Below are 10,290 nucleotides of genomic sequence, written 5' to 3' on the forward strand. Positions count from 1 at the left end.
TATCATATTGCCTGAGCCAATAATAGTATTAACATATTCTTCTTTTGGCACAAGATGAGTAAAATATATATTACTTTTGAGAATAGTGTGTGAACTTGCACTATCCACAAGGCAAACATCTTCACTATATGTCTTTGCTATTTTCTTCAAAGACAAATAATAATAGTAAAATGAGTAGAAGTATAGGCGCAGTAAAATTATTTTCTTGATTGTTTTTCTAAGAAATACTGTATATAGTATCATATACTAAAAATTTTATTATTATTTTAGGACTTGACACATTTAATAATCTTGAAAATCATAAACATAAATATTTTATAAAATATTATTTATATACATTCAAATGCATAGAAAATAAAACTTAAGAAGAAGTTTATTATTTATTTACATGAATACTTAACAATTTCACATATTAAACTATTCCATTATTGATCAAATGACAAATATTTTCTTCAAGATCCTCAAAGAAGTTAGATACTTCATAATGAGTGGTGTAATTTTTAGCATCGTTTGAAATAAAATTCATCTCCTTTTCTTTGTCATATTTTTTCAAAGATGTTTGATAAAGATCGATTAAGTGTCTTGGGGTACGATAGGTATGAGACCAATGGCCCTTTCCACCACAACGGAAATATTTATCCCCTGTTGATTTATTTTACCCATTATTTCTTTCTTTATCCCACTTATAGTGATATCCTTTCTTATGAACATAATTTTTCTTCCTTCTATAATTTTTCTTGTTACCAAAATTTTGTCATTTACCTCTTCTAGGGTAATGATTTGCCGCATTTGTTCCAGAAAATGGGGCGGCGCCAGCTGAGCGCACTTCATGATTTTTTAAGAGGAACTCATTGTTGCATTCAGCAACAAGAACGTAAGAAATTAGCTCAGAATATTTTTTAAATGCTTTTTCTCGATACTGCTGCTGTAGGAGCATATTCAAGGCATGGAAGGTCGAGAAAGTTTTCTCTAACATATCATTATCATTTATCTTTTTTTCACATAATTTGATTTGTGAGGTGATTCAAAATATTGTTGAATTATATTCATTTATGGATTTAAAATCCTGTAGACGCAAGTGCGTCCATTCATATCGGGCTTGAAGAAGCATAATTATCAAAACCGAACCGGTAAAATTATTGGGTCACTGGGTTAGTGGTTCAACCGATGGGTCAGTGGTCGAACTGTTTAACCCGGTAATAATTAAATAAATATATAAAATTATAATACAATATTTATTAAAAAATAAAAATTAGTGTTTAATATTTTATATTATTTAAATTTAAATAAATTATTTATAAATTTCATTAGAATGATAACAATAGTTTATTACAATTTAGAATTCTATTTTCTACTGAAATTAGACTCTTAGTTTTTTTTTTCTCGAAAAAAGAACAACAACAATATCTCTATTCTGCATTCAAATACGAAAACTACAAAAGACCAATACTACTGCTGAGGTCTTGTTTTATGAGAATGAAAAAGGGTCGGGCTCAAAGCCCCTTATCGGATTTGAACCGATGACTTACGCCTTACCATGGCGTTACTCTACCACTGAGATAAAAGGGCTCCGCTTGATTCAATTCCTTATTCAGCAATAAGCCAATATGAGTCTAGTACAGATATTTGTTACTGAATATACTTCTTGCATATTCCTGATAAACCAGCGTTTATATATAGATGTAGGAAGATCTATTTGGGAAGTAAGAAGCCCCTTTGACATATCTTCATCTGCAAAGAATTGTCGATGTGAAAACACAGAGACAGAGACAAAAGACTGATCTTTCAATAGGAAAAAGAGTGGATCCGCAGGGTCCCAAATGAATTGGCTTATTTGAAAAAAGCCTTGTTCTTTGGAAGATCTATCTCGTGTTTGGTACTGCATGGTTCCACTCTGCAAGAACTCCGAATCATTCTCTTGAAGCTCATCCTCTTCCTCATAAATGATCCGCTTACCCCGAAATGACCTGGCCCAATAGGGAAATCCCAATTCATTGGGCCTTTCGATACAATTAAATAGAAAGCCCCAAGGGCGACATATTCTAGGAGCCCAAACTATGTGATTGAATAAATCTTCCTCCATCTGTTGCGGGTCGAGAACTCCTTCCCCTTCTTCAAACTCCGATTCATATTTTTCATAGAGAAATCTCTGATCAACGATAAAACAAGATCCTTTTTGAATCATATTTAAGGGATTCCTTGGTTCGGACCGAAGAAGCAATGTCACTCGATCATTATCAAACTGACTGCAACCTTTTTCTGTCCGTGAGGATCTATATATATATATATATATATATATATATATATATATATATATATAATGAGAAAATTCCACTCCCCTCCCCTGCGAGATGCTAAAATGACACTCCCCTCACCTCTATTTTATAAATATACATTCCCCTCCCTTCTAACTTTTAAAAAATCTCTTTTTTAATCCATTTTAAACTTTTTATGTTAACTAATATTAATTTTATCTATTATTTAATAAAAATAAATTAATTTTAAAAAAATACCCATTAACAAAAATTTTATTTTTTATCATTAAATTTTGCTTACCAAAATATTCTTTAATAAATTATTCTTTTATTGATTAAATTGTATTTTTTAAAAAAATTAATAACTATATTATTTTTTCTAAAATACTCTTTAATAATTTTTTAATTATTAAATTATAATTTTGCCAAAATTTTCTTTAATAATTTTGTTATATTTTATTATTATTTTTTTGATATCTATATATTATTTTAACATTAAATACAAAATTTTAGTAAGATTACTTTTTAATATCAATATATATTAATTATTATACATATTAACAGTGGTAAGATTTTTTTATTTAATGTTAAAATAATATATATTGATATCAAAAAATTAATAATAAATATAAAAATAATTGTTAACAAAAATTTTGGTAAAATCACAATTTAATAATTAAAAAATTATTGAAGGGTAGGTATCTTAGAAAAAATAATTTAATTATTAATTTTTTTAAAAGTATTTTGGTAAAAATACAATTTAATTAATAAAAAAATTTATTAAAGGGTATTTTGGTAAGCAAAATTTAATGATAAAAAATAAAATTTTTGCTAATAGATATTTTTTCAAAAAATAATTTATTTTTTCTTAAAAAATGGATAAAGTTAATATTAGTTAATACAAAACATTTAAAATGGATTAAAAAAAAAAGGTTTTTTAAAAGTTAGAAGGGAGGAGAATGTACATTTATAAAATAGAAGAGATGAGAGTGTCATTTTAGCATCTCGCAGGAGAGGGGAGTGAAATTTTTCCATATATAATTTATATAAATTATTAGCCTTTAATTTAATGGGTTTAATCTAAAAAAAAGTTACATATAAATAAAATTAATTTTACACATATGAACTAGTGTATGATTGTAGGTTTAAGCATTGTCATGTAAACTTTGTTATTATATATCTTATTATTAGCTTATAATTTACAAAGAAGAATGTCTGGCTTAGTGGCAAGGGTGCAGAGTCTTTTACAAGAGGTTCCTAGGTTCTGCGTTTTTGTGAATTAATTCACAAGGTGCTTCTACTGTGATTCAGCATGTCTGCTGGTGCACCGTGGAGACGCGCGGGTTATGTGCCCGAACCGCACCGATTCGCATATTGAACTGCCCGATTTTCAATGGGTTTGACCGCCATTGACTGGGCTATTTGCAGGAACCTAAGCCAATATAATAAAAATTTTTTATTTGAGTCTTTCTAAAATTTGATTAGAGTCTCGTGGTGATAACGTATTTTAAAATAAATAAATAAATAATATATAATATAAAATAAAAAAGTATAAATAGAATAGTAAAATATTGATATTTACTAATATTATAATCTTAATAAAAATGACTAATATATATGAAAGATACGAATCTATTTATTGTATATATAAAAAAGAGAAAAAGTAGTATTTTATATATTGATAATATAAAAAAAATTGTTATTATTGATTGTGTATATTATCTGTATTCTATCTTAATTATACTACTTTATTTATATATATATAAGTTAACTATTTTAAACTTAATTAATTATAATTTCTCTTGATATCTTAAGTAACATTAAAAAATAGACATCTATCTTGGTGGATGTTACAATACTCCCCTAATGTTTGGAGTTTTGAAACTCCTTTACAATATTAATATTGTAATGTGTGTTGGCACAGTATTTTAACAGGTATTTTATTAATAAAGCTTTTATTATATATTGATAACATCGTTAAATAATTAATACCAACAAATTATATTTTTTAAAAAGGTTAATATTTAAAAAATTAACACTAACTTAAAATTATACTTTTAAATAAAAATTATAAAATAATCATAAAATATTAATCTTCCATCTTTATTTATTAAGCAACGTTTTTTTAATTAATGTTTTATTAGTGTTAATTTTTTTACTGAAATAAAATAAAAAATTATTATTTCCCATAACAATTTTTTTATTTTTATCTTTTAAGATTTATTTTATTTTAGAATTTTGTAAACTCATTACAATACGATCTAAATTGTACTGGTATATTTTTATTTTTATTTAATTTAGTTTTATTCACATAATTTAAAATTTAAAATTATAAAATTTTTAAATTAAAGTTTAAATAAATATAATTAATTAATAACTTAATTTAATTTAATAAAAATAAACGTATTCGTATTATTATATTTATATGATTAATTATATTTATTCAATTTAAAAAAATAATTATTTAAAATCGTTAATTATAAATTAAAAAATTAATATACTCATATTATTTTTAATACGATTATGTTTATAATACTCTTTTATAGTTTGGTTAATTAACAATGTATAAAATTTTTAATTATTTAATGAACCAATATTCCATATATTTTTATTTTTAAATTAGTTCTCTATAGCTGAAATTTCTATTATTTTCTTTATATTTGTTTTACCTCTTCTGCTTTAAATTAAAAAATTCTTTATATTTATTTTACCTGATAGCTCTCTTTTCCAAATCTCACTTCTAACCAAATTCATCACGGTCGTTCACCACCGTCGCCGGTGTCTCGTTCAACGTTATATCTCCTTCATCATTTCTATTGTCGCGTCACCGTCTCGGAGCCACTTCGTCTCACTGGCTTAGTTAAATTTAATTTTAGATTTTTATAGTTAAAACTAAATTTAAAAATAATTTTAAAAAAGTAATCACAAATTAAAAAGTTAAATAGTGTTACATTATCATTAGATTTGTAACTAGAGTTGTTCCTTCTGATGTTTAATTCATGAAGTTAGGGTGTAAATATGTTTTTGTGACTAAATCCGGATCGATCATATCATTTTGCATTGATTTGAATATCAAATTATAATTAAATTTCTAAAAAAATAAGAAAAGGAAAAAAATTTTGCAACGAAGAAAAATAAGAATAAAAAAAATGTAAATGATGGTTAAAGTTTGATTAAGGTTAAGTAAAAGTTATATAAATTGTATATTTTTATTTTTTTAATATATAAGATAATTAGCTCAAATCGAGTCCCAAACTCTAAAAAAAATATTATGTGAAATTTAAAATTTTTTATTTTTTCAATAAAATTAGTGATGATTTCTAGATTTTTTTTAAAAAAATATTTTTGTCTCAAACTTGTATCTTCTCCTCTTTAAAAAATATTAGAGAGTTAAATCTATTTAATTAAATTATGTATATAAATTATTTAAATTATATTTATTTTTTTTAAATTTCAATAATAATTTTAAGAATAGTTTTTATTTTTGTGAATAATATTCTCTTTATAATACTGAAATAAATAATTTTTTATTATATATTTATGTTTATTTTTATGAATTGGTGTTTAAATAAGAAGATACAGAACATAAAAAAAATCACAATATAAATATGTTTTAGTATGTATAGTAAAATAAAAATAAATTTTGAGTATAATAGAATGAATTAAATATAAATCAGTAAAATTAAGATACAAAATGCTTAATATAATTAATTTTTTAAAATTAAAAAGAAGAACAATAATTAAATTCATTCTCTTTATACGAAGTATTTATTTTACGTTATATAGTATACATATAAATTTAAATTTTTAAAATTAAAGTTAAATTCATAAATATTTATAAATAATTAATGGCATAGAATTTTTTTCCCTTTTAATATGCTTCCACAAAATAAATGATATTTTGGTCTTTTTATTTTAATACATTTAAATAATATTAATACTAAAAGAATATTTTTGTCTTTTTAATTAAATAAAATTAAAATTAAAATTAAATAATTTTAATATTAAAGGGTATTTTTTAGTCTTTTAAAATTAATACTAAAAATATGTTTTGATTTTTTAATTTTTTAAATTTTTTATTTTTTTTTACTTATAATGTTATAATAATTTTTTTAAATGTTATAATAATCTAATATGGGTAATATTAATCAAAAAGTGTAATAAGCCCAAACTTGCTTTTTAAGTCTAACGGATCCAATGTAAAATTTTAATCCTAACCCAAACAAATTTTAAATAAAAATATAAAACAATCATAAATGCTAACTTTTTTTTTTAATTTTTTAACAGGAGTTTTAGTACTCTAAAGTTTTAAGGAGTATCCAATGCATCCCATCTATCTTATACTTATCACAACACTTTCAACTATTATTAAGTTTATTCTCTCTTAATATCTTTAACCTTGAATGTTGTAAAATATGAAGTGAGAATCTATCATCCTTATCACAACACGTAATAAGATTAATTAACTTAGGATTGAATTGAAGTCAACAAAAACCAATGAATGTTGACTTGGTGGTGGAGCCACAGAGAAACTTGGAAATTGAAATCGAAACGGAAACAGAATGAAGAAGATACTGGTGACTGGCGCATCTGGTTACCTCGGCGGGAGGCTCTGTTCTGCCCTCCTTCGACAAGGTTACTCCGTTAGGGTCCTCGTTAGGCCTACCAGCGACCTCTCCGCAATTCCCACACCTTCCGAAACTTTCTACGGCGACATTACCGACTACGCGTCCCTCCTCCCCGCATTCGCCGGTTGCTCCGTTGTCTTCCACGTCGCCGCTCTCGTCGAGCCCTGGCTTCCCGATCCCTCCAAATTGTTCTCCGTAAGCTTTAAGATTCCTCTCTCGTGTAATTCAGTCAATCCTTAACTGATTTCCCCCTTTCTTTTCTTTTGATCATTGCGTTAGGTTAACGTTGGAGGATTGAAGAATGTTTTAAGGGCGTTGAAGGATACCAAGACAGTGGAGAAACTCATATATACGTCGTCGTTTTTCGCTCTTGGACCCACTGATGGAGCCATTGCTGATGAGAATCAGGTATAATAAGGAGTTTCATTGTGTTAGGGAATCGTTCTTGTTCAAGATTAGGCGTTTGATTTCATTTCAGGATGTGTCTAGTACTACTAATTGGAACTTGAAATTGCAGGTGCATCATGAGAAATTTTTCTGCACGGAATATGAGAAATCAAAGCTTGCAGCGGACAAGATTGCGAAGGAAGCTGCATTAGAGGGTGCACCAATGGTCCTCCTTTATCCAGGGGTAATCTACGGTCCTGGCAAGGTCACGGCAGGGAATGTTCTTGCTCGAATGGTATTGTTACTGTTTCTTCACTCCAGTTATCTTTCTTGTGTTGATCTATCGTAGGATATAAAGATGCATGTTATGGTAAAATTGAGTAAAAATGATGAAAGAGACGAAAATCCTCTTTGATAGATGGTTGGCTGGGATATAAATTGTTTAAATTATGATACAGTTATACATGTTCATTTAGCTTAGAATTATAAATTTGCATTTGATCAGATAATAGAACGCTTTAATTGGAGACTACCTGGTTACATAGGCAAGGGAAACGATGGATTTTCCTTCAGCCATGTTGATGATGTTGTTGAAGGGCACATTGCGGCAATGGAAAAAGGAAAACCTGGGAGTAGATACCTACTAACGGGTGAGAATGCATCATTCAAACATGTTTTCGATCTGGCTGCTGCCATAACTGATACTAGGAAGCCAATACTTAGCATCCCTTTGTGGATGATTGAAGCATATGGCTGGCTCATGGTTTTGTTCTCTAGAATCACTGGAAAGCTTCCCCTCATCAGTCCACCCGTAAGTTCTCTAGATTTAGCACTTGTTGAATGTGCTATAACTTATAAGATTGTTATCGTTATGTAATGTAAGCTTTAATCTTTCTGATTTGTTTTTACGTTCTTAATATTATCTCTGGGTTTTAATCTTTGGACCAGACTGTGCATGTTTTAAGACACAAGTGGGAGTATTCGTGCGCGAAAGCTGAGGAGGAGCTAGACTATAGGCCTAGAAGCCTGAAAGAAGGACTTGCTGAGGTGCTACTCTGGTTGAAGAATGAGTGCTTTATAACATATTAGTCACCACATTTCATGGCTCTCTACAGATTCAGTTGATAAATTTTAATGGCTAAATGAATAACAATGGGTACTTTTTATAGAGGAAAAAGACATTAACCAAAAAAAAAGGGAATAAAAAATCCGGTGTGAAATAATTTTATTTTACATTTTGGGAATTTTTATGGTGCCGATAGAAAAAATAAACATGGATGTTGTCCTTGTGTGTCAACTTGGACAACGCTTCTGCTGGTGAGCTCTGCTGCCTGCGTCAGGCTCTATGCTATGGCTGTCTAGGAGTCCTGTTTTCGTTCTTTGCAGGAAGATTAATTAGATATAATTATGTTGTTAATTATTAAACAGTTATGCTACACATACAAACTTTTTTGGCTTATAAGTCTTTCAAGTTGGGTCAAATCTAACAAAAACTATTCTCACCCAACTCAAGCGTGTTAAACATGAGCGTTGCTCAACCATTTTCAAAGCGCGCTACTCACTATTATTGACGATTCTTCTTCTTTTTACTCGATCAAAATCACAACCGTTGAGATTCAAGGCACATTTGGAAACTCTGAAGAAACTTTTAAATTTTTCGCCAACAGTCAACGAAATTAACAAGCAAACATCAAAATCTCCATAAAAAAACACCAAAAAGAAAGAAAAAACATTATTCAAGGTACTGTTTCACTAATGTTCTAGGTTTTTTAGATTTCTCTTTCTGATTTTGAAGGCTAAGCAATATATCGTCGTATTTCTCTTTTATTAAGTAGATTCATTATATGTTCTTGGTTTAAAGTAGATATTACAGTTCTGGTGAAACTGTTTAAGTCGGTTATACTGCTTTACATACTATTAGTGAATGCTTAACGTATTTTTTCATCTGTTTTTGTGCATGTTTGGAAGTGAGTTTTATACATATAAAATTTGTACTGTATTTTAAGTGAACTCATATTTGGGTGTATATGGCTGATTTTTGGGTGTATATCAATCGAATTCGAATGTGACTGGTGCTTCTAGTGATATTTTGAACTTAAATATCATTTTGAACTCATATAATGTCATGTAATCCAAAAAAAAAAAATACAGGTATGTGTCTGGTATATATCAAGAGTATTCAAGTGTAACTGGTGCTGTTGTGTTTGTGCTTGTGCTTGTAGTGTTATTGTATGCATGTTTGGTTGACTTGAATATCATTTTGAACTCATATAATGTCGTGTAATCAGAAAAATAATAAATGTGTATGTGACTGAATTTGAGTGTATGTAGCTGGTATTTGGGTGCATCTGGCAGTTATTTCGGTGTATGTTGCTGGTATTTGAGTGTATGTGGCTGGTATTCGGGTTTATGTGACTGTTATTTGGCTGATATTTTTATTTATTAACAATATTTTTTATTCCTTACAGTAAAAATGACAGGTAAGAGCCAGGTGAAAAAAAAAAAATACAATGAAAGCACATATATATCTTAGACCAAGTCAATTTTTTCTAGTATAAATATAACTTATTTAAATGACTCTCATTTTACTTTGTTTACAGCAAACAAAGGATTTGAGATGCTCAACGCGTATATTGAATGAAAAGTTTGAAAAAATGAGTGAGTCAAAGAAGGCCATCGTTTAGGAATTAGGATTTGGTGGTCTAATGCATATCCCGCCGATGAATGTGCCACACAAATTGTTGAAGGAGTTGGCTAATTCCTTTAATTTGGACAAAAACAAATTGGACACAAGGTATGGTTTGTTGAAAATTAAACCCAAAAAAATAGGAGCTGCCCTTGGCTTCAATGCATTAGGTAACTGATTACAGAAAATTTCTATACTTGCATTCTCTGTAATCTATTCTTTTTAATATATTATTCTGATCTCATGTAATCAAGAAATAAATTTAGGTGTATATGGCTGGTATTTGAGTGTATTTCAAGTGATTTAAAGTGTAATTGACTTTCTTTTTTATAGG

The 10,290-nt window shown here is 28.0% G+C and overlaps 2 protein-coding genes across 2 annotated transcripts; one reads left to right on the plus strand and one right to left on the minus strand.

Moving 5' to 3' along the window:
- Window positions 1–1,591: 1,591 nt before the first annotated feature.
- Window positions 1,592–3,665, minus strand: LOC130945317 (protein Ycf2-like). Its single transcript, XM_057874049.1, has 2 exons — window positions 3,619–3,665; window positions 1,592–2,273 (listed from the first exon to the last, which is right to left on the minus strand). The coding sequence occupies exons 1-2, from the start codon at window positions 3,663–3,665 to the stop codon at window positions 1,592–1,594; spliced, it is 729 nt and encodes a 242-aa protein (XP_057730032.1).
- A 3,062-nt stretch (window positions 3,666–6,727) lies between these two features.
- Window positions 6,728–9,004, plus strand: LOC130943988 (uncharacterized). Its single transcript, XM_057872102.1, has 5 exons — window positions 6,728–7,078; window positions 7,163–7,291; window positions 7,401–7,565; window positions 7,776–8,081; window positions 8,219–9,004. Exons 1-5 carry the CDS (start codon window positions 6,818–6,820, stop codon window positions 8,357–8,359), a joined length of 1,002 nt encoding a protein of 333 aa, XP_057728085.1. The 5' UTR covers window positions 6,728–6,817; the 3' UTR covers window positions 8,360–9,004.
- Window positions 9,005–10,290: the final 1,286 nt, after the last annotated feature.

The sequence above is a fragment of the Arachis stenosperma genome, chromosome 8 (genome assembly GCF_014773155.1).
Source record: "Arachis stenosperma cultivar V10309 chromosome 8, arast.V10309.gnm1.PFL2, whole genome shotgun sequence".
NCBI lineage: Eukaryota > Viridiplantae > Streptophyta > Magnoliopsida > Fabales > Fabaceae > Arachis > Arachis stenosperma.

Excerpts from the sequence above, each read along its gene's own strand:
- LOC130943988 (XM_057872102.1), top strand. The coding sequence starts at position 6,818 with ATGAAGAAGATACTGGTGACTGGCGCATCTGGTTACCTCGGCGGGAGG. Across the intron at positions 7,079-7,162 it reads ATCCCTCCAAATTGTTCTCC|GTTAACGTTGGAGGATTGAA; the intron begins GTAAGCTTTAAG and ends TCATTGCGTTAG. Across the intron at positions 8,082-8,218 it reads TTCCCCTCATCAGTCCACCC|ACTGTGCATGTTTTAAGACA; the intron begins GTAAGTTCTCTA and ends TCTTTGGACCAG.
- LOC130945317 (XM_057874049.1), bottom strand. The coding sequence starts at position 3,665 with ATGGCGGTCAAACCCATTGAAAATCGGGCAGTTCAATATGCGAATCG. Across the intron at positions 2,274-3,618 it reads GCAGTTCAATATGCGAATCG|ATCCTCACGGACAGAAAAAG; the intron begins GTGCGGTTCGGG and ends ATATATATATAG.